Below are 24363 nucleotides of genomic sequence, written 5' to 3'. Positions count from 1 at the left end.
TTGCCACCATTAAAGAGATTGAGAAAACTTCGACGGAGGAGTTTATGAGCTTTCTGGAAGAAATGTTCCAGGGCTGTTTCCAAAAGTGGAAACACCGTTGGAATAAGTGTTTGCGTTGAGGAGGAGACTACTTTGAAGGGAGCCATGACCAGTAATTTGTTAGTGAAGAATTTTTTGGAATGAATAAAGTTCGGGAACTTTTGATCAGATCTTGTATAAGAACGCATTAGCATTCTCTGGGACGGAGGCAATTAAAATGACAACTTTCCTTCTTCAAAGAACGGCGGGAGATTCCGCGACAGTAACCTTTGAAAGAGTCATCCACTAATATGCATTAAAATGAAGACATTTCCAAGTGTAAAAATCATTCGCCTTGACCGGGATTCGATCCCTAGATGTCCGGCCGAGTGCTTTAGCCAGTTAAACTACCGTGGTGTCCTTTACACTACGAGATTTTGAAATGTCTAAATTATAATGCATACATGTAAGTTGCATATAAATGCATGACACTTTATTGCCGCGGTACCTCTTGCAGTTCTTTGAATTTGTCTAAGGTAAACACCTTTGCATTTAAAATTTTGGGCTACTGCCTAGATAGGTGTAAAATAAGGAACTTCAAAATGCAGACATTTCACAGAGTAAAAAATCATTCGTCTGGACCGGGATTCGAACCCGGATCCCTTTAACCTCGTGGACTGCGGCCCCACGCGCACGAATACTTGTGACATTGTACTCGTATGTATGGTATTTCGTCATAAGATCTTTCCCAAAATTTCGGAGTGTAAGAGGACGCCTCTTCGGGTAGCTCAATTAGCTAAAGCACTCGGCCGGTCATCTTCCAGCATACTTTCTACCCCCATCCATTACATCAACTACGATTTTCTTCTCCTCCCTCCACCTTACTTTCCTTTCCCCTTCCATGCCTTGGAACTTAGTCTAACGTTTTCATTTGCGTCCATTTTAATTCCTCCGTTATTATGAACAACTACAACCCAAAGGCCTTTAAACTGCATTGATTCCCCTATCTTAACGACGAAACTCCTGAATCTTAACAAAACTAAGCTCCATATTAGCGTTTTTGATGGTCTCTTCTTTACATATTTATTAAAGGTGAGTGCGTGCGATTCACAATGGTCTGATACACCCGAGTGATTGCGTGTTTACATATGTCCTTTATGTTTCGTTTGTTACTTCTGTGTGATTGATTGGTCTCTGGCATAAGAGGAATCCTGGTAAACCCTGAATGAGTGAGTACTTGTGAATTGCAAAGGTCACTGCTTTCGAAAACACACCTGAGTGATTGAGCAAAAGCGTGCATACATCCATTTTATTAGTTTGTATTCATCGGTGTGATTGGTGAGTCACTGACATAGGAGGGATCCTTGTATACCCTGAGTGTGTGTGTAAATGCTTCCCAGATGGTCTCTCTAATGTGCCACATTAAAAACACCATTGAGTAAGGCAAGAAGAAAGCACCTCAATTATTTTTCTGATTAAAAATACAGATGTAAACAAATAAACGGTGAATCCTGGCAACTATATGAACTGCCTGCTGGGTGTTATGCCCAGCAGCAGGAGAGGCAAGACCTCGGGGGTCGTCATCTCATGAAATCAATAGATAATCAAATGGAGAGCAGATGAAAAGATGACCTGGAGGGGGAGCACAGCTTTGCGATACATAGATGGAATATTAGAACAATGATGGGGATACAGAAGGTAGAAAATGTCAAAAGATAAATGGAAAACAGGGGTCTAGGCATGTTGGGCCTGTAGGAGGTTATATGGAGAGATGGTGGAGATTACTGGAAAGATGGTTACAAAGTCATACATCATGGGGGAGGACAGTCAACATAGAGAGACTGTACTATTGAATGGGAAGCTGGGGAGAAAGGAATGAATATATAGAGCAGATGAAAAAGCTCACCTGACCAATCTAGTGGCATCCCACATTTATATGCTGACATGAGTCATCAGAAAGAAAAAAAGAGTCTGTCAGATCAATTAGAAGAAATACTTGGGAATAAGTAAGAGAGAAAGCATATTATAGTAATAAGGATTGAAATACAGTGGCAGGCAAATAGAGGGCCTGTAGAGATTTACGAAGAGTATGGCTTAGGAATTCGAAAGAATGGCAGAGAGAAAGCAGTCGATCTCTGCAGAATTAGATAAATATTGGCCACAACCTGGTTCAAACATCACTATTAGCATTGGCACAATTGGAAGATGCTGATGTTAACAGCCTCCCAGTAGATACTAGTTAGATTATATCAATGTTCGACATAGATTTGAAAACCGCATCATCAACTCACACAGCCTCCTGGATAGTGATGCAGAATTGGATGATACATTAGCTGCTATGAAATGCAATTTAAATTTCAAAAGGATTAGGATGGAAGTGTATAAGGCACCAGCATTGAATCTTGCTGGTTTAACCAGAGTGAAAATGAAGGAAAACTACACAAATCTAATTAAATATCTAAATGCAGATTAGGGAACACAAATGGTGGGGGTAATGAGGGTAGAGTTTAATAGCGGGATAGAAAGAGCAGCTAAGGAAATAATACGAGTGGTAGAAGAAAGGAGAATAAAGAAGCCAGCCAGCCATTGGTTACAAGAGAGATGCTTAAGAGGATGATGGATGAAAGCAGAAAATGGAAGAGTAAACATGGAAGCGGAAAGAAGACTGAACAGAGAAGTAAACAATAAGATTAAACGATAAAAAAATTAGGAAAAGGAAATGTGGTGGAAAATCAGTGCAATGATTAGAAGAAATTTCATATAAAGGAAAACATAGAAGTGCATATCTAAAGGCATAAGAATAGTCTGGATGTAGCAAAGGAAAATTATTCCTACCATTAAAATAAGGCAGGGACTTCGGGGTTTGCAAAAGAATGCGTAGAGCTGTATGGTAAAGATATTAGAAAATAGAAAGGGAATGACACGTAGACAATGATAGCCGGGGTAGAGGAATAATAGACAGCAGATAAGTGAGGTGGGAAATGGAGTCAAAAAAGATACGAGTAAATAACATCCCCGAAGAATTACTTAAAGTGTTAGTATGAAACTGTAAGAGTGGGGTTTTTTGACCTAAAACCTCGTAATGTGCAGCATTTAAGACAAAGGTATAAGTGTACAAGATTCCCTCAGGTCAATTTTGATCCCATTACCAGAAAAGAGTGAAGCTACTGAATGTGGGAAATATAGGGCTACAAGTTTACTTTCACAAATGGAAAAGTTAATTCAAATAATCATCAATAGTCAAAAAATAGTGCTACTAACTACCTACAGGAAAATCAGTTCAGGTTTAGAAGAGGGAGAAGAACACAGGGCCCAATTTCAGTGATGAGAACATTAAAAATAAAGAATATCGAAAATGCCTTTGTGTGCTCTGTGGATTTTGTGGTCACTTGACCTTGTGGAACAGGCTAAGTTAACCGAGATATTGCAGAATAAATACAGGATTCAAATGCATGCCTACAGAGGCAACTTATTTGACGCTATTACATGAATTAGATGACACAAATATCAAAAGCAGTGTCACCATCACACCACCTTTCCATGCTTATCACAGTGCAACACAGGGAAAAGAAGATGATCACCGAAGTCCTGTGTATTTTGATGGGAGATATATATCAGACAGCGAGCTTAGCCCACCACTGGCGGCTGCAATTGCAGCATCACAAGAGTCGATATTGGCAACTTCAGCCATCAGCGCATATTGCAGAACAGGTTGAGTTTCTCTTGAAGTAGTAGGGGAATGCATAGCAGAATGGTTCAAAACTGAAAATTTATAACTCCTCTGTTTTATGTTAAATTGGTGTACCATTAATGCAAAACGTAACTCATGAAACCCATCTGAAATTTCCAAGGCATGGTGACACAAACAAGTTTTATGTTAGGGGCATATTAATTATGTTACAATAACAGGTCAATTTTTCACTAACCCCACTGTATGACTATGTGAGGATCACCTAGTCAATATGCAAATATTTAAAAATGGTTTTCACCCACTGCTTTAATGTTAGGTGAGATTGCACTGCTGGGGGCCTCCACTTTAAAAGATAGTTGAAACTTCGAAGTAAAAGTAATTCCATTCAGTACTTGCATGTCATCAATTAGTAATTACGGTGTGTGAAAATATTCAAACCATAATGGAGTTTGGAAAAAATTCGAACTGGCCATGCCAACACTGTATTTGGTCGAGTATCCACTATTTGATGTCCTCTGTGACATCTAGTACAAAGTTGCCCTCTGGATGTATATCCAAATATACTGTCCCTAATGCTAGGGTACTTCTTTCAACTCATGCCCATCACTGCCCCTAGAGATCAATATGACACACATTAGCATGAGATGAAAAAACAAAAAAATTTGGAAGTATCAAAAGAAATAAAGCTCCTTCAATTTACAAACCAAAATTTTGATAGCAAAAGTTAATTTTTGCCTGATACACTATATAACAGAAAGGGAGAACAAATATTTGAGGCATGACGTCAGGCCAAGAGTAAACTTTAATTCCTGTTGAAAAGTAATGCTAAGGAAACATAGTAACATGTAATCTAGTGTGATAATCTGCCCTCTAAATTAGCTACAAAGATCAACTGAAAGCACTAGTAGATGTAGGACTCCTCTAATCCAGTTTCTTGATGTCTAAATTTGTAGATAAATATATTAAGTTTTTGTGCCTTCTTAACAAAGTTGAAGCAAAGAGGAATTCAATTCTACAATAGTTAATAAGGACACAATAGATCCAATTAGACTCCAGTGAGATAAATGCACTAATTTCCCTGTCATAGATATAGAGAATATCAGAATCATATCATTTACTAATTGTTATATGCAAATAAAAAATAAGTTTCCCAAATACTTTTCACAGACTGATAAATAACAATGGAAAAATTAACTGAATGACCTTAGTGTAGGGCTTACATCTATGAACAGGGATGAACTATCATGCGGGAGAGAGGCATTTGAGTGAATAAAAACTGCAAACATGCGACCTCATGGATAAGCAATGGCCATGACAAATTGGTGAGCTTTATCATTTTTAGATGGACTAGTGTGAGTCCACGACACACTAAAACACTTAGAAGCAAAGGAAATTAACATTTCCACTATTAAAGAAATAAATAAGAATCTACAATGGACAAAAAACATAGCACATTGTGTTATGTGGGCAGTTTCCCAAAAAGCAATATCTGCTAAAGAAGTAGCCCTAATGAACAAATAATGAAAAGAAAACAGAACATAAGGTACACTCATCATTAAAAGAATAATAAAATCAACCTTGAAGCATGAGAGAGGAACCAGTCACTCCAACACTGAGACACGGAAGTCATTTCAGTCCTGTGTCGTAGTGGTAACCTATCTCCAAAGCGGGGGAAAAGATCGCTTTGCAGCCAAAATGTTCAGCTCCATTCTTCACCATTTCCTCTTTTTCTTTTTGATAGCCAAGTACCACCTGGTCGCTCTTTTTCCTTTAAGACTTACATAGCCTGTTCTTGGCCTGTTTGACTTTGGCAGTTGGCAAAAGATATGTAACAGTGTGTTTGTCAGTATGGCAAGGTTTACCAAAGTCGGTCCATGGACTTTTATCACCCCCTTGTAAACCACTATGGGTAAAACAAGGTAAGTGAGAGCCTGGCAAGCCAGTACCTGCTGTGGGATCATTTTTCTTCACAAACTACTTTCTGCGCCATACTCCTTCTGGCCCTCCCTTTCCTTAAATACCCTGTCACAGTACTTAGAAATGGATTGTGTGGGTGATTCTTGTGGCTCTCCCTGGCTATGCATTAATCTTTCAGTAAGCAACCACAAGAGCCTGTTAAAGTAGACTGCCTGTGTGAGGTGATCCCTACTGAGGGATTAATTTCTCCGTAAACCATCACACAAGTATTTAATTTCATTTGAAACACTTTTGGTGTCACTGCCCTTTATGGCCTTGGGAGTTTTTCGGCATTTTATTCTAATTGATCAAGGCTGGGAAAGCTCATACATTTATTTCATGACAGTATGGCCACCAGAAATACCCATACCTATTAAAGAGAAATAAAAAGGGTACAAAATTAAGGCAATTCCTACAGAAATCAACCGTTACATCAGCATAGCACTTTCAAGAAAATCTCACAAGTAATTCAACGGAACTTAATAATTAGGATTAAAAATGACTTTAATGGAAGAAATCAATATACCTACAACATTATGAAAACATATGACTTGATCTGATACTAGAACATAATATTTAAAAAACACAAAATAGTGCAATGCATAATGCAATCCTCAAAGTGTTATATTGAAAACAACAAACTTGGAACTTAGTGCTAGACATGGTTCTTAGGAAGTTCAAGAAATACTCTGCAACTGCCATGAATGGTGTACACTGAGAACATTACAAATATGCATTCCACATTTTAAGTTAGTTCCATTTCCATCAATGAATGCAAGAATACTTTATATTATAATGCACAATAAGTCGGAAGGATAAAACTACAACTACTAAAGGTTAAAAGGACAGAAAGGAAAATAAATGAGGAAGTGCAGGATATGGTGGGGGAAGAGGGGGATTGCAGGAAGAAATCCTGAGGAACAAGAAAAGTGAATTCAGGACATTTTGATTGGTGATGGAATGCTGAAGATAGAAGGGACAGATCTTGGGGAAGCATGGAAGGGGAAGGAATACGAGGCAGAAAAGGCAGATGGAGGGAGGAAGGAAGTATGTGGATTTGAAGAGAGACTTAGTGCAGCAGCAGTTAGTCAGTGTGTCCACCGAAAACCTACCTAAACACGTAAACTACGAGGGTAGTCTGAAAAGTTTCCCACCTAACAAATAATTGCGACAGTTTTTCTTCAAATTCATTTTATTTTTCAACATAGTAAGTCAACACATTTTTTCAAGCGATGCCCTAACTTATTTTACCCGTCCAAATAGTAGTCTTTCTCCTCAAAACAGGCATTAGAAAATGCGATAACCTCCTTGTCCACTAAAAATCTATCTCCTCCAAGAGAAACTTTAAGGTTAGGAAACAGGAAAGTTGCTGGGGGCCAGGTTGGATAAATATAAATGGTGGGTGGTCAACCGACTTGAAGTGTAATTCGTGAATTTTAGCCATGGTGACCACCAAAGTGTGAGCTGGTTCAGTGACCTCATGGGAAGGCACTTTCTTCTTCTTCTGGTTGTTTTTTTGTAATTTCTGCCTTCGGCTTGCCAAGAAGTGATGGGTAATACTCTCACACTGTTGCTTTACCTTTTAGAAGATAATAATAAACACAATACGGTGACTATCACAAGAAACAGTCGCCATCACCTTCATAGCCGATGGAACGAGTCTTTGCCTTTTTCGGAGTAGGTTCACCCAATGCAGTCCACTGCTTGGACTGTTCTCTCATCTCAGGAGTGTAGCAGTGAATCCAAGTTTCATCTGCAGTTATGAATCGACTCAAAAATCGGACTCGCTCCACTCAAACCGCTCCAACAGGGCCTTTGAAATGTTAATTTGAATGTATTTTTGGTCCAAAATGATCTAACCCAAAACATGAATAGCTAACACATGGATATCTTACGCATGTCCAATTCTTCAATCAATATATGATAGACACATTCTTTCAATATGCCCATAGCCTTTGCTATCTCTCTAGCCTTAATTTGATGGCCATTTATTTTGGAGAACTTTTTTGATGTTATCACTGGTTATTGCAGTTTTTGGCTGTCCCAAACACCCATCATCAAATCAAGTTGGTATGTCCATGCATAACTTCAGCTGTCCACAATTTCATGACTGTTAACGCTGCTGAGTCCCTGTACACAGTATCCAACTGTTGTTTGATTTGTGTAGGCATATTGCCTTTCAAAAGAAAACATTTAAGTACCGCTTGATACTCAATTTTTCGATTTTCACAAAAACTCTAACAACAACTCACTCAAATGTTTGCCAAACAACAAATGAGCGAAGAAAAATCTTGTACTTTCTCAGTATATCTGTTGAGTGAAATACTTATGGGTCTTCCCCCTGGTTAATGTCACCATTGCTGTCAATGTTTCGAAAACTGACTCCGTCATCATCCTCAGGGCTTCTGAAACATCACCATCAATGGAGACACTAACCCCATGAAAAACCCACGATGATTTCACTCCAACAAATGAGTGTCCAAAATGGCTGAAGTTTTGGTAACTACTTTTCACTGCATATGCAAACACATCCCACATTTTTTGCTGAAGAGCACTGCCATTTTCATGCTGAGGTTGGAAACATTTCAGAGAACCCTGGTATTTTTAATCTTCAATAATAATAAAAATTATAATACAACTATAGGCATAAGACTAAATAATGCAGTAATCATTGAAACACTTTCATTTTATTCTTTAAAAATCTATCTTATACTATTTAAAGAGAAGACATAACTCAAACATCAGTTTCATTGCAATTTTGTACTCCTCAGAGATTAAAATAAATTAATAAACAGTATATGTTGCCTAATACCTGACGAAAATAAATGCACTATTCCTAACCAGGGCTACCATAAATAAATGAATTTGAGATGTGAGACTACGCCAAGAATATTTCTGCATTGCAGCAAGTGTACGTGAAATGACATATCTCTAACAATTTAAGTTCTATGCATAAAAAATACCTAGTCAAATGTTTTTCAAACTTGGGCCTGCAGTACTCTGTTGTAATCATCAAGTTTTTTTGTTTTCAAACTTCTGTCATCCTAATGTATATAATTTAAGCCATGAATCAATAAAATATGCCTGTGATATCAATAAAATATGATAATAAATAGTAACATGGTAAGTACACCTGAGAAAGATCTGCAGGGTATGTTCCCATGGAGGTGATGGCTGCTAATTTGTTTGAAAATGTGTGGCCTATAACTGGGGTCACACATTTTCCTGTTGACTCACTTGAGAGAAGTGTGGCCACACTGCATGCGGAGAAAGGTGTCGTTATTGGGGGATGACAATTGGAGGAAGCAATAAGACAGGCTTCAAAACAAATCTCATGCTCCAAGGACAATGATTTTACTCACAATTAAATCCCCAACCACAAAAATTGGTTTTGGCACAGAGGCCACAAACAACAACCGGACCACAACGTGACTCTGAAAATATCAACCAGGTTAACCACACTGCATCTTACATTCACATGGGCAGTTAGCAAAACTCATTGAGTTTTCCTGACTGCCTTCCTGTATTTAAAGGAAACTTGTTTCTTAATAGCTAATTTTCTCCTATATTTGTAAAAATGTTAAAATTATGCAAATAATTACCATGGATAGTAAGCTCTGAGTCCTTGTTCACTTCATAAAGGCGTATTGCTTCATCCAATTCAAGCTGTGTTGATATCGTACATGGATCTCCTGTAATAAACAATGAAATTGTGACAAATACAATCACCAATGACTATAAAACATATAGGTAACCTAAAATCTATTTAAAAAACCCCGATACTACCTATATTAGGCTTAAATAACGTGACATTGAAAAACCTCAAAGATTCTACTGCATTTTGTACATAATGGTCAATAGTATTTTTAATTATCTTCCTCATTAACATAAGAAGAAACAAAAACACTCCTATAGTAATCAACCTAAAGGTTTGTTTCATTGGTGAGAATAGGACTCACCTCACAATGATAAGCCCCCGTAAGGCATCTGAAATTCACACATTAGCAGGGTAATTAGTGGGGACAGTTCCTTCCTCACCAGAGGTGGTTGCTCAGGATGATCTCTTACCTAAATAACCACACAACCTGGCTGAAGCTTGGGAGGGGGGAGCAGATGCATCACCCAGAACCTAACTGGAGCCCTTTACCAACTCTCGATTACCATGACCCCCATTCAAAGAACAAGAAAATAAAAATCCTTTTCTCAATTTGTACAGGGAAGAAGACATTAACGGGCATTTACAGGTGGCATTCATGTGAAATAATAGCATGCCCTCCAATGGAATGGAAGCACGGCATGAGCTGGTGGTGACCTCATTGGATATCCTAACTCTGGCTAAATGCACCCAAGCTATGCATAAATGAAAGATTATGAATGCACTGCCTAACACTATTTGTGTAAGACCTCTAATTTTAAATGCAACACATGTGCTTGTTCCATTTTTCCCTTTATTCCTACTCGTCTACTCTAAAGTTTAAGTTCTACTTTTGTCTCCATTGTAACCCTAAGTAAATAAAATCACAATTTACATCACTCTTTCACAGATAAAAATCACAATTTACATCGCTCTTTCACAGATAAAATCACAATTTACATCGCTCTTTCACAGAGACAGAATAAACATCTGAAGCGATTATCATCATAAACGTATATGTTGCCATGAACTTGCGCAGTGGTGGTCACTCCTCCCAAAAGGGCTTTGCGAAAATATACCTGTGTCCCTAGCAGGAAGGCATTTGAGGCCACTTACCTTTTGTATTGACCTTAACTGTGAAAACCTGCCCAATTCACCCCTGTGCTCACCATAATTATTTACTTAGTTATTTTTGTTTTCCTAGACAAGAATTAGTATTACATTAATTCTCTCAACCTAGCTAATGATTTTTACAACCTGATCCCATTCTAGGCACAAGGGTAGAAGTTAATAATAAAAAATTTCACTTAGGTGACAATTGATGTACGATTAAACTTATTATCTATGAATTAACAATTATCAGCCACAGAATTCCTATCCCATAGGTTATCAAATTTTGAAGCAGACAATATGGCTGATAAAGTACACCAGCAAGCCCAAAGGTTAACTTTTGGCTCTAAGTGTAGATCTGCCAATCTTTCTTCACCACACATGGGTCTGTTAGGCTGTCATCTCATTTTATTCAAATGCAGACACCATCTCATGTGATGGTGAAAAAGATTTGCAGTTCACTCAAATATACAGTCCATGTCTGTTTTACATTAAATACAGTACAGAGCACACAAAGACATAAATTTCAGCTTGAAGATGGTTTCGGTACTTTCATCACACGAATCTTTCTTTTAAAACACCCTTCACCATAACTGATGCAAAAGATTGCCCGAGGTTCCTTAAACAACAAAAACTAAAGACACTCATGAGCAAATCACTTAGCAGAAGAGAATAAGTTTGGGTGCTTAAACTACTTAACTAGTTATTCTCTAGCTTAAATTAAGACCCTATGACCATGGTATGATGATATTGCAAGGTATTTTCTTGTAAGAGCATGCGGGTTTGCGGCTAATCATAAGGGGATGTGAATAGGAGATCCAACTCACAGAATTACCAACCAGACATCAACATGGCTGCCATAAGCTCATGAGGAGAATGACCTTTTTAAATTCACTTTAGAGTAAACACTTATGTTTCTTGTTATGGAAGCATTCTTTCTCATTATTATTTGCATCGAAAGAACAATTTACTTTAAGCAACACATTCTGCTACTCCAATATAATGCTCCTTTGATGTGGACAACAACTCAATTGAATACAATTGAGAATCTGAACAAGGGGTTTTTCTGATCATTTTTCCACCAAGGCTATTAAAATGGCACCCGAAACAAGGTTTATCTGCGGGAGAGAAAAAAATGCACTCAGGTAAGAAGTGTGAGGAGGAGGAAGGAAAAGGGACAATAGAGCACTTACAACAAGGACAAGGAATGTAAGGAGCATTTGGAAGGAAAAGTTGGAAGGAACAGAGGAGGAATGAACGAAAACAAGAGGACTAAATTGGAATGAAAGGTGAAGTGCTATGAGAAAGGCGTGTTGAAGATATACTCAAGGAAAATACATTTTATTTCACTGATAGCTTAAGAAGTAGAAGAAAAATTAAGCTCATTGCAAATATGATGAGGAAAGACTTTTACAAGCAAAATAATATTTGTGTAATGGTGATAAAAGTTAATGGAATATGAAGAGTGTAATTTGTCATACAGGTGAATATGCCCAGAGTGAGCATAGGGGGAAGAAAAACAAAACTAATTAATGATTTGAAGACAACATGATTTTTTAAGTGAGATCAGGGTGAAGAGGACCCAAATGTGATATTAGAGCACCTGAGGAAAACAGAACAGGAATAAGGACACAAAATAAACAAGCAGAAGTGAAAATTAGTAAAGATTGGAAAGGAAAAGCAGTTGAATATCAATGTGGAAGAAGAGCAGCTGGAGCAAAACCAAAGACACTTGTATCTGGGAACAGTATTGATGGAGGAATGCAAACAAATAAAAGAGAGAGAGAGATTGGAGCACTAGAATGGACCGAGTGCACAAAGAGGCCACATGATATTGCCACCTCCACCCACAACAAATGTGTGCTCTGGTCCATTTTTAACTTCAATATTGATTCACCAAAAAGGCGAATCATTGGTGCCCACTTCTTTAATATTTTTGAGTCTTAAATGGCCATGAATATCAAAAAATATGTACACACAACCCATTTTCAGAAATATTAATTATCACATGCAGAAGAAATGGACTTAGAAGATCTGAGTGGAGCTATAGAGCTAAGAGAATAATGTCAATTTCATGCCTGGTAGACAAATAAAAGTAGTAAAGCTCCATCAAAACTTATCAGTTAGGTACCTAATCTGCTTAAATTTAGAGATGACGTCATCTTGAAAGGTGTTCCAACTTGTTAGGCAGCAAGAGGGCACCTATCTTGGCCCCAGATTTAGGATACAAGAAGTGTATTCTAAATACACCATCTTGCGACCCCATAATTACAATGGCTAGAAGCATGGCAACCAGCAGAAGAATAATCACCATGGTGGGATTGTATTATACATGTAGGTCACAATAACACTGGTTTTTTCTTTGAGAGAGTACACTTATCATGACTCAGGAAGCGCTGAAAAAACGAAGGGCTTTATTAACGTCATGTGGGAAAAGGGAAAGCTTATCCAAGGCAAGAGAAATTTGACATATTCTGAATGAATGTAGTTTAATTCCAGTAATAACTTTATTTTATCTGGTTATAGAATACAAATATTTGAAATGTCGAGGTGAGAACATTTTTCTTGTTTGGTGCTCCATGTCATGACTAAGAACATTGTGTTTCTAAGTTGTTCTGTTTACTCTTATTTGCCCGTACCATCTGTTTTCCCAGGATACCACAGTGATTGTATCATGCCTAGTTTGTGTTTTTTTCAAATATCCTCATTTAAAAAATATTATTTTAGTATATACACATTGCAGAAAATAACCTACAAGCTAAATGTTGTGTTTTGAAGAGCGTAAAAATGCCCTTAATTAAAACTGAGTTGTCTACATTCATGCAACTGGGCTTTCAAAGGGAGTCACCATTTCACCACTTAGAAAAAGCCTGAAAAGTAATACAACCAACAAAAATTAAAAAGGTGCCGACAAAAACTAATTGTATGATTAAAAGTCAATTGATACTAAGCTAAATTTAAAAATATGAAACCTTTAACTATAAAAATATGCCTAAATATAAATGAAATACTTCCAACAAAAAGCATACCTTAAAACAATTACCGACAAGGATTAATGACCAGATAACTATCCTGGATTAAAATACTAATAATACAGTATGAAGCCTAAAATTATTTATATGAAATACTCAATGACCTAATAAATTAGAGCCAACTCTAACAAAGCCGGAAAACCTATCGAGTAAATATAGTCCAATAAGAGAAAAGAAAAACACGAAACTAGTCCCAAAAATTGCCCAAGCTACTAAATTAAAAGAAAGAAACAGAAAATTTTAATAAAAAACTATAGAATGAATTATAAAGTGAACTCAGCAGCACACAAAAACCATAACGTGATTTTAGCAACTACACACAATGCTTGCACAAGCTATCTCGATAGTCAAAATATTTACATTGGAACATAAACAGTAAATTCTGTATTCTTGGCTACATAGATGGCAGTATTACTGTGAAGGGTGTCCAAACTTAAGCTGCCTTTTCATTAGGTGCCATACTTACATTTAGGCACCCACCTAAAACCATGCATGCCCAAATGCCTAACCTGTTAGGATGCAACTTAAATAAAAAATAGTACTGTTTCCCAGCTCATCAGATGCACTGTAATTTTTTTCATTTAAAATTTATGAATTATAAATAAGACATAAAATATCAAAGTACTATGACGTTAACACTTAAAATGAAGAAAATTGAATTATTACATTAAAAAATTAGCATCCATGAGTATATCAACGTTTATTCATTGTAGAATCCCAGAAATTCATCATCACTGGCCCAAGACGCCTCTCAGTTGCCTTGTTTCCATGTTTTCAAGCGCAAGTCACAAACAAATTCCAAAGAAACTGTGGGAGATGCCGCAACAGTAACTTTTAACGGAGTCATCCGCTAATGTGTATTTCAATGCAACAATTTCAGAGTGTAAAAATCATTCGCCTTGACTGGGATTCGAACCCAGATCCCTCAATATCCGGTCGAGTGCTTTAGCTACTAAAGCTACCAAGGCGTCCTCTTAAACTCTGAAATTTTGGGGCTTTTAAAGGAACTAGATGTTGTGACGAAATGCCGTACATACAATGTCAAAGGCATTCATATTCTTGCGCGACGCACCACTGTCCACGAGGTTAAAGCCAACTTTTAAACACTTATGGTGTTTATACCTTGACAAATTCCAAAGAAACTCTCATCTAGTTCCTTTAAAAGCCCCAAAATTTCAGAGTTTAAGAGGACGCCTCGGTAGCTTAAGTGGCTAAAGCACTCGACCGGATATTGAGGGATCAGGGTTCGAATCCCAGTCAAGGCGAATGATTTTTACACTCTGAAATTGTTGCATTGCAAGTCACAAAGTTAAGTTTATATGCAATATTGTAAGACAATCTTTTCTTTAAAGATCCCATGAGAGGTTATTATTTTAACTTTTTATGTGATGCTTAGTTTCTGTTATTATTTTGATATTATTGAAATTTGTATTAAGGGCAACCATTTTCTATGTCTTTACGACACTCTAATACTACTCAAGGTTGAATGCATGTAGACTCTGCACCTCACTTTAGATGAAACTAAATGGTACATAAATGGGAATATTTATATTTATATTATAGAATATATATATATATATATATATATATATATATATATATATATATATATATATATATATATATATATATATATATATATATATATATATATATATATATATATATATATATTTTATGCATAATTTGGGAATATTTAGAGGATGTACTTTCAATGAAATATTAAACCTCTATTGCGTAGTACCGACTTAAAACTGTGATATTATTGAAATTTGTAATCACGGCACCCATTTTCTACGCATGATGCAGGAAAAAATACTTAACAGTAAGTATTTTTCTGGCGAATAGACTTGTGACTATGGGATTGAGGTTATACCCATATACACCCTTCCCATGAGATGCAGGCTGATTTTAAGGCACATTTTTAGTAAAAAATGTGGGTCTTAGGGGCCAGGAAATGTGGTTATCAAAAGATAATTTGAATTGTAAACACTAGACTCAATTTCAAATAAAACTATACAATATTGCGATTCTGTTCAAAAAGGTGGACATTATTAGATAGAGAAAGGTGAGAGAAAGGCTAAGGGAAGGAGGGAGGGCTCTGCAGCTAAGTAAATGCACTCTTAACATGTTTTATCCCCAAACAATAGATGTCTCCTTCAGCCAAATTTAATGGAGAACTTTTCTTCTTCATTTCATTTACAAGTAATGGGAACACCTGCCATGTTTGACTCAATGGGAGATAATATTTTCATTTAATCCAAAGTACAATGAAAAACCCTGGCTTACCAGATATTCCTAAATTATTATTGGTAATTTACCAGTTGAGGTACATTTTGATTGGACACATGCTGCCAAACGGCACAGCAATAATTCCCTTGTCTCTCTTAAAAAAACATAATCTGACATCCAACACTGCAATAAGCCCCTTTCAACTCAACATACTTCCTTCCAAAGCAAGCAAATTAAAAATAATCTATACACTAATGGTCTTTATATTATCTTTACACATTTTGCCTTCATTTAAAGGTATGGCTTTCAGTCAACTTGGTAAAAGTTCTCAACTGAGGATGTCTTGTGACAGGATGTGCACAACTGCCTTTAGCAAGTCAGTCATTGCCTAGATACAGGCATAAGAGACGCAAAAAAAAGAAAGCTATGATGAAATGACACTTGAAAATGTACAGGTATTCATTTCCAAAAAATATTTTCATCTCTCTTACTTGTACTGACTTAGCCATGAATTTCAATACTTAATGAACTGCCTATACCATAATTAGATGCTCAAAATAAATACCTGCATGTATTGATAAATCTTTTGGCATTTTTGTTTTTTCCAGGATTACTTATTCAGAGCGTTTTCAATTTTCCTTATTTATCATTCCTTTTCAGTTTGTGATTCCTGGAGCAACTAAGATGTTCATTGTGCATTTAATTCTTTGTATATTCTACGTTATTACTTAATTATTCGCTCCATCACTTATGGAAGTTCAAAATCCCTGTTCATAATCTATTGTGAACCTTGATATGAATGTGATATGTATAATTTTCACCTTTTAAATTTACTCCTAATGTTAGGGCATACTCCATGAACTCAAAAATATTTCCTCAACCATGCATCACTTGAGGTAATAATCATTGACTCTTAAAATCAATTAACTAAAAAAATGATTAGGGTAATGAAGTACAGTAAAAATATGAATTTCCACTCCTTTAGAAATCTGATTGATTTTGGAGCCAAATTTTAGTTGATTCTGACATTTTACCAGCTCACAATATGCTGAACACATTCAGGGACGACATTGAACCCAAAATCAATCATTAAACTTGTGAAATAATTGATACAACATTTTGGCATGGTACAATAAATGTTCATAATAGGCTTTCTAAACCAGTTCTAAATGAGAAGTGCTGTTAAAGAAGAGTATGAATTCTGCTTATTTTATATGATATTCACTAATGATGCTTATGGAGGATTATTATGTAACTTTTAACTCTTGAGTTGGGGAGTTAAAAGTGAATATAGATAATTATATATATATATATATATATATATATATATATATATATATATATATATATAGAAGGGGCATAAGAGGATACTTCAATGAAGAAGGCTGTGAGGACAGCCAACATCCTTGCAGAACTACTCAAAACTTTAAGGTAATGGGATAGGCACAGTTTTAATGGGCTCTTTCACAGCAAGAGGGAAGAATTTAGCTTGAAGACTTTTAGATTCATATTGACACCCATTAACAAGGGAAAACTAGGCTATGTGGGTAGTCTAATAAGTTTCCAACCTAACAAATAAACAAGACATTTTTTCTTTTAATTTATTTTTCAAAATTATCTTCTCTTAAGTCTGTAAACTTTTTCAAGCTAAACACCAACATTCTTAACCCTTTTTAACCTGAAAATTTCATGGTCATAAATGATGCTGCAGAGTCTCCGTGCACAGCATCCAGCTTGTCTTTGATTTGCATATGCATTTGCCTTTCGACAACAAATATTTGATGACAGCTCGATACTCATTTTTTCATTTTCACAAAAACTCTCACAATTACTCACTCTAATGTTTGTCAAACAACAACTGAGTAACTATAATGGACTTTGACGAGTACCTTCCAACACATGCGCAAACACATTCCCTAACTTTGTTGAAGAGCGTCACCATCTTCATGTTGAGGGTGGAAAGTTTTCAGATCATCCAGGAAAAAGTTTCATTCACATTGGTTTCAAAAGGATGTAGAAAAGAGCAAATGATTACATATAGGCACATAAATTTCAGGGAGAGTTATCCATGAAACATCAGAATGATCCAGGATGCATTTGTTTGCTTCAGGTATTTTTATATTGTGTTTGACAGAATAAACTGGAGTCGATAAGTGCACATTTAGAAGAAAGGAGTTGACTGGAGGGAGGATCATTGACTACCTGGAATCTGCAAATCTTACACTACAAGATTTCTAATAGCAAAATAAGAGCCAGCATGAGAAGTAAGAAAGGGCTGCATTTTATCAATTGCTCTTTTCAATGAGTATGCTGAGGAAATGATAAGGAATGCATGGAATGGGCTGCAGGCTAGATAGGCTATCAGTTAGATAAGCAAATGATCACACATTTCTTAGCTTATCAGCCAAAGGGTTGCCAATGTTACTAAATGAACTGTAGAATAAGAGCCATGGATTTGGGATGAAAACTTTTCATAAGTAAATGATGATCAACGTTAATCTCGAGAAATAGGAAGGGTACCATAACCTTTTAAGTTAGGAGACATAAACTAGAACAGGTAGAAAAGGTAACCCATTTAAGTCTTTTCAGAGAAGATAGGCTTCTCCTAAAAGACTCACAAAAGCTAATCAAGGGACATTAAAAGAAAAATTATTTTGGGAAAGAAGCTTATTAAAACAAGCTGGAGTTGAGAATAATCACTTTAGATAAAGTCCTGAAGGGCAGACTAGTGAAAATTGAATACAGAGCAAATATTGTATGGCTTGAAAATTGGCCTTTGAGGTAAAAGGATGTATACGCATGATTTTGGACCTATAGGACATTTGGGTGTGGAGAAAGAAGCATGGTGAAAATGTAATGGACAGAAAGGAAAACAAATAAGGAAGTTTTGGGCATCGTACACGAAAGAGAAGGTTTCTGGGAGAAATTGAAAGAAGGCAGGACAACTGTAAGCAGGAGAAGCAATGGGATGCAGAGGAGAGAATGCTGAGAAAGCAAGCAAGGCAGAGGGAGGATAAGAGAATGGGCATTTTGAATGGAATTAAGGGAGGTAGAAATTACACAGAGTTAAAGAACAAGTGTTTGCCACATGAACCATGAGGTTTTGAAGGTTATTTTTTTCATGAAACTCAGGGCATAGGAGCACAGAACGGCACTGTGAAATGTCTGCATCCTTCGAAAACTTAACCTACACTGATGGAAAACTGCTAACAATGGAATAAGAACTTAACGAATAGTCTCAAGATAATAATTTATTTTTTTAGCGCCAATCTTTCCTAGGGCCACTACCAACCCTATCATCTTAACATAATTTTAACTGCAGCAAAGAAGGACTAATATGTTTCAGAGGGGTGAGAGTACTTCAACACACTGAAAAACATGCTACGTTTAACACACAATATTACACTTAACGGAACAATCATGACAGACGGTATTAGTGAGCTGCTTGGACCAGATTCATATCAATCTTCCTGCTGAAAAGTAATCTGTCCTGGATGATATTCTACTAACATTCATGATATTAAATACTGTAAACATTATACCATACTTAAGTGTAATGCACATTAGATTTTTCCTTTCGATTGCTCAGTAATAACCTATAAAAATACTTTGTACGATTTTTGCATTGGCACACTTCATTTCCCACAATTCAATCTGAAACTTAACAACACAATAATTTACCTCTAGAAAAGTGCTTTTAGTATGCAGTCAATGATCCATTGCACTCATCAATGCATATAAGTCATTACCATTGTTTATCACTCATAAAACATAGGGAACTGACAACAAAGATACTGGCTAAATTTCAAATACTTTTTCATTGAATAACAAAACTGGAATTTCCCATCATCTAAGGCAATGCTACCAATGTAGATTGATAATTTTGTGCTCTATCTATAAGAACTCCCACTTTATCCTCATATTTTTGCACAAATTACTTTGAATCTAACAGCCAACTCTATTTCACTACCTCCAAATATGATTTCATCAAATTAGAAACCTAATAAAAGGGCTTTTCAAAAACAGATGACAAAGTTTGAATAAATATTTAATTTATTAGTTACCCTTTAATCACGCTTATCATCTTCAAGATACAGCCCTTCACTACCAATACAAAATTCCTAGCATTTTTTCCAGATTTTGAATTCCACCTGAAATACTTCTTTCGGGATATCATTTAAGTCTGTGGTACAATACTGTTGGAAGTCTTCAATAGTTTTAAATAAGCATCCTTTCAAGTTGGATTTCAACTTAGGAAATAAGAAAACAACCACTGGAGCATGATCTAGAGAGTAGGGTGGCTGGATTACCATCAGTGTGCTGTTTTTGGTTGAAAACTCTGTAACAATTAATTATGTGCACGCTGTTGCATTTTTATAATGAAAGCACTGAGACTTGTTCTTCCACATTTGTGGTCTCTTCTGCAACATGGCATGACTTAACATTCTCATAACCTCTATGTGGGGGATTGGGATGGTGTGGTGGCCAACGTACTTGCTTCCTACCCAGAGGGTCCAGGTTCAAATCCCACATTTGGCTGATATTTTTCAGTGGTATCCCAATCCCTAATTGAGGTGCTTTGAGGAGAGCCCTTTGAGTGAGTATGCGGTCTGTCAGATGGGATGTTAAACTATGGACCCTTTGAGGCCATTCAATGAGAGTAGGCTAATGCTGAAGCTGGGTTTATCTCCACCCTTCCTCCTTTCCTGTCTATGCCTAATAGCATAAATGACCTCAGCTTTGAGATACCTCCCCTAAAAACTACTACCACTAACTCCTCTAGGGCTGCCCATTCACTGTTTGACCTTTGGGGGCATATTCATAATGAATAATCCCTTCCCAATCGAAGAAAACAATCAACACCACAATCGATCGCAACCTTCGAGCTTTTTTGGTTCACAGGGAAGATGGCCCCATCCACAAGACTGGGCTTTGGTTTCTATATCATTACAATATAACCAGGTTTCACCACCTGAAACGACTGTTTTTAAGAAGATTTGGTCATAGTTTGTAGGAGAGAGCAGCTCCTGGCTGATGTCAAGATATTTTTGCCTCTGTTTATCCATTAAGACCCACGACACAATTTTGGACACGATGCACTGCATGCCCAAAATTTATGTCAAAATGGTGAAACACAATCCAACACTAATATCAACTTCATTGTCAAACTTCCCGACAGTTTGCATGCACTAGGTCATTCATACTGTTGATATGATCATCGCTTGTTGCCATCGGTGGTGGTCCACTTCTCAGCTCTTCATCAGTTGAGGTTTGGCAAGATTGAAAGTGGTTATAACAACAAAAACACTGAGCCCAACTCATAGATTCATTGCCGAATGGCTCTTTATTCATTGCATTAGTTTCAGTTCACGTCAAGAATGGACCACGAGCAAGGCAGTGTTTTACTTCCCACAACCACCACTAGAAGGCGACACCTCACTGATTGTGATCCTTCCAACAGTTCGCACGTAGAAAGACCAGTCTCATCTTTTCGTACGGACCTTTTATGCCACCACTCAGGAGTGCCCTCAGGAAAATAAATGCAAAATGTCTCCTTTACTTGTAAGAATAAGTAATAATAAATGGTTAAGACATAATTCAAGTTAAATGGAAGTCTGAAGTTGACACTGCAGTGAAGGACTTGGGGCAAATAATGAACCAGGGAACTAATTAGATAATAGTAGATAAGTTTCTGACAGAGATATAAAACCTTATAGGTGATCTGCATATAAAAGGAAAAATACCAATGGACTTTAAGAAGAATGTAAATGTCTCCACACCAAAAATCAAGAGAGCAGAACAGTTTGAGCAAATCAGTCCGATGATCCATACATCGAAGATTATGGCAAGAATAATTTACCTAAGAAAGAAGAGCAACGTGGATGAGCATTTAAATGATGGTCAATTTGGATTTGGAAGAAGCTAGAGGCAGGAGAGAAGCTATGCTCCTCAGAATCAATGCAGAGACAAGAGCAGTGAAATATCAACCAAGTCGCATTCCTTGATCAGGAGGCAGCCTTTGACAACATAGACAATGGTATACAATGATATGTACCCAGAAGGAATTTGGAATGAACTACAAGGACAGGAGAATGGCGCATGCTCTACGCAGAGAGCAGTCACCAGGGATTAGAAGCTAGGAAAGCTAGTGAAAGGTGTAAGAAATGTCTGCCCATTATTTCCATTTACTTTCTAAGTGCATATTGATGGGGCAATTAATGATATCAAGAAAAAGATAGAGGAGGTGTACGGATTTAAGGAAAAAAGGTTGATTAGGTATGCTGAAATTTGCATATGGTATAGCTATACTGACATAGAAAAAAGAGGTCTTCACAAGGATACCAGCCAATATGAATGACAGGATGAAAAATAAAACCACAAGATAAAAACTAAGGTCATGATCAGCAATGGAGTTAGGGAAAAAATTCTCAGGTGGAAGAAGTAATAGGGAAAGACCAAGCAGAGTGAGAATTGCAAGGAAGGCTTTCTAACAGAAGAAACAACAAATAGTAAACAAGCAACATAAAGAATCAATTCATTCCGAGTTATTTATGCAGTCTTATTATCTATGCAAGAGAGACTTGGTAGATGGATTACTGAAGTCTGTAGCTGAAAGAAATATGGAGGGGAAGAATTATAAAGGATTACCACGATGAACTATGAGAAGCAGGTAATGGAATATGTCTGTGCAATGACATATTAGGGAATGGATAGATAAGCAGGGAAAAGGTGAATCTGGAAAGACCTGCTACAAACCAATCCTTGGATTGATAATCTGAGACAATGATTAGCAATAAAATAACTTTTGGAATTTTTCCATGTCAATCTCCATCAAAATCCAATACTTACATTCCAATGTTGGAGATCTCTTGAGGGGTGAGGTATAACTCTGGCATACCTCATTCCTGAAGAGAGCTCTGACATCAGAAATATAAAGAGCGGCAACAAAACTTCCTTTTTAAAAGAGGTTTTACTTTTAAAAAATGGAAGTTATGTAGCCGCAAATGTTGGATTTAAATATATACTGACATGAGGAAAATACCGAAAGTTTATCCTATTATAGATGGAGCATATGGTCAACACCATTTCAACTCCCCTCATGGGTGGATGTTTTTTTTAAGTTACTAAATAAATATAAAATTTAATAGCACACCACATTACCTCTTAAGCAGCTAATTCTACAAAAATATTAATATTTGACCATGGAGCAAAGGTCAATTTTGTTCACACACAATGGTTTCAACATTAATTAGTTGAAGTGACAAATCTAATCAACTACACCCATATTCCGAAGCAAATGATAAGGAAATGCTCTACTCACCCTCTTCGTCGACCCACTTCATGGTAAACGGCTGATCTGGGCTGAAACGGCAAATATCTCGCATTTCCTTACGGAGTTGATCCACAGAGATGCGAGGATCAATGTATGTAATCATTACCTCCCTGATGTGAAAAAAAACAAGGTTTGAGTTTGCAATATACAATCAAAATACCTACTAGCAAAATAGGACAGCCCCAAGGCCCCTTTACTTCATTGACAATATTATATGTTACTCCCTTTGATGCAACTCATTTAATGTGACACCTGCTGTTTACACTAATGTTACAGGTATCACTGACAATGCTTAAAATTTTATTAAAAGCTAAGGAAAATGTGAGCCCTTTATCATCTTAACATCAACCAAGTTACTGGGCAGTTGCCACACCATCAACATACGAAAATATTGACGCCGTGAATAAACACATCGAGATAATTATTGATTTATTTTAAGAACAGACGGGAAACTATTTAAGCTATAACAGCCGCTGTGATGTGCAACTTGTTAAATCATAAATAATGACAGGACTAAGATGAACAGTCACAGATATTATTTACGTAGAATATTCTAAAAATCACTAACCCATTGTATGCTGTCTTCACCCGAATTTCTGTCACATCTGTTTCAACAGCCATTTGAGTCGGCATCTTGGCATTAACGTTTTAACTTAATGTGTATTCTGCACTGACACCCGACGAGATTTACGTAAAATTCATTCAAGAAGGTGACTGGTTTCCGCTTCTATAAGAAGGAATAGATACATTTAAGCATATCTATTTCATAAAAAGAAGTTTTCATTGCACGGGTAATTTAAATATATATTTTTTTAATTTGGTTAAGAACTAGATTACCAATTTATTTAGCTCAAATTTAAAAGTTCAAAATACTTGCTTCAAAAAGAACCATTCATTATAAACTACCCAAAGTTCATTTCAGCTCTAATAGCTATTTAAAACAAACATAAATAGTGACTTACTATTGACTAATTAATTCGATGACTACAACCCCGCCTAATCCCAATGCATCTCTGACGAACAGCGCCTACTCATGAGCGAGATACCTTTACGAGGTCGCAAGGGGTTAAGGATTTAACTGTAAATAATCTAACAAATTCCTGCGCCTATATGAAATGAAACAAAGTTCAACTTCAGAGGTGAAGAGCTTCAAGAAATACGTCAACTACCGTTGACCATTTATAATGCTTCATAATTTATGGAATTATGGACAAGTTTTTTTTTGACATTAATCATAAAGTTTAAGAAAATAATTACATGATGATATTTTACGTGTAAAAATAATTTTATTTTAATTTATTTAAAATAATTGTTGCTATGTCACTCATTTTAACGCAATAATTGTTTCAAAAGTGCG

The 24363-nt window shown here is 36.4% G+C and overlaps 1 protein-coding gene across 1 annotated transcript in view; it reads right to left on the bottom strand.

The window, feature by feature from the left end:
* aPKC (protein kinase C iota type) overlaps positions 1–24193 on the bottom strand; it is a 76058-nt gene extending 51865 nt beyond the window's left edge. The window contains exons 1-4 of the mRNA XM_071594417.1: positions 23969–24193; positions 23575–23733; positions 22995–23116; positions 9268–9357 (exon numbers count right to left, since the gene is read on the bottom strand). Coding sequence (XP_071450518.1) covers positions 9268–9357; positions 22995–23116; positions 23575–23639 — 277 coding nt within the window. The 5' untranslated portion in view covers positions 23640–23733; positions 23969–24193. The remainder of the gene's footprint in view (positions 1–9267; positions 9358–22994; positions 23117–23574; positions 23734–23968) is intronic.
* Between the last annotated feature and the right edge of the window lie 170 nt (positions 24194–24363).

Source organism: Hetaerina americana, unplaced genomic scaffold (assembly GCF_022747635.1).
Source record: "Hetaerina americana unplaced genomic scaffold, ioHetAmer1.1.p SCAF_60, whole genome shotgun sequence".
NCBI classification, from domain to species: Eukaryota; Metazoa; Arthropoda; class Insecta; order Odonata; family Calopterygidae; genus Hetaerina; species Hetaerina americana.
The sequence above is the reverse complement of the archived record's forward strand: the minus strand, read 5'-3'. Positions and strand labels throughout refer to the sequence as shown.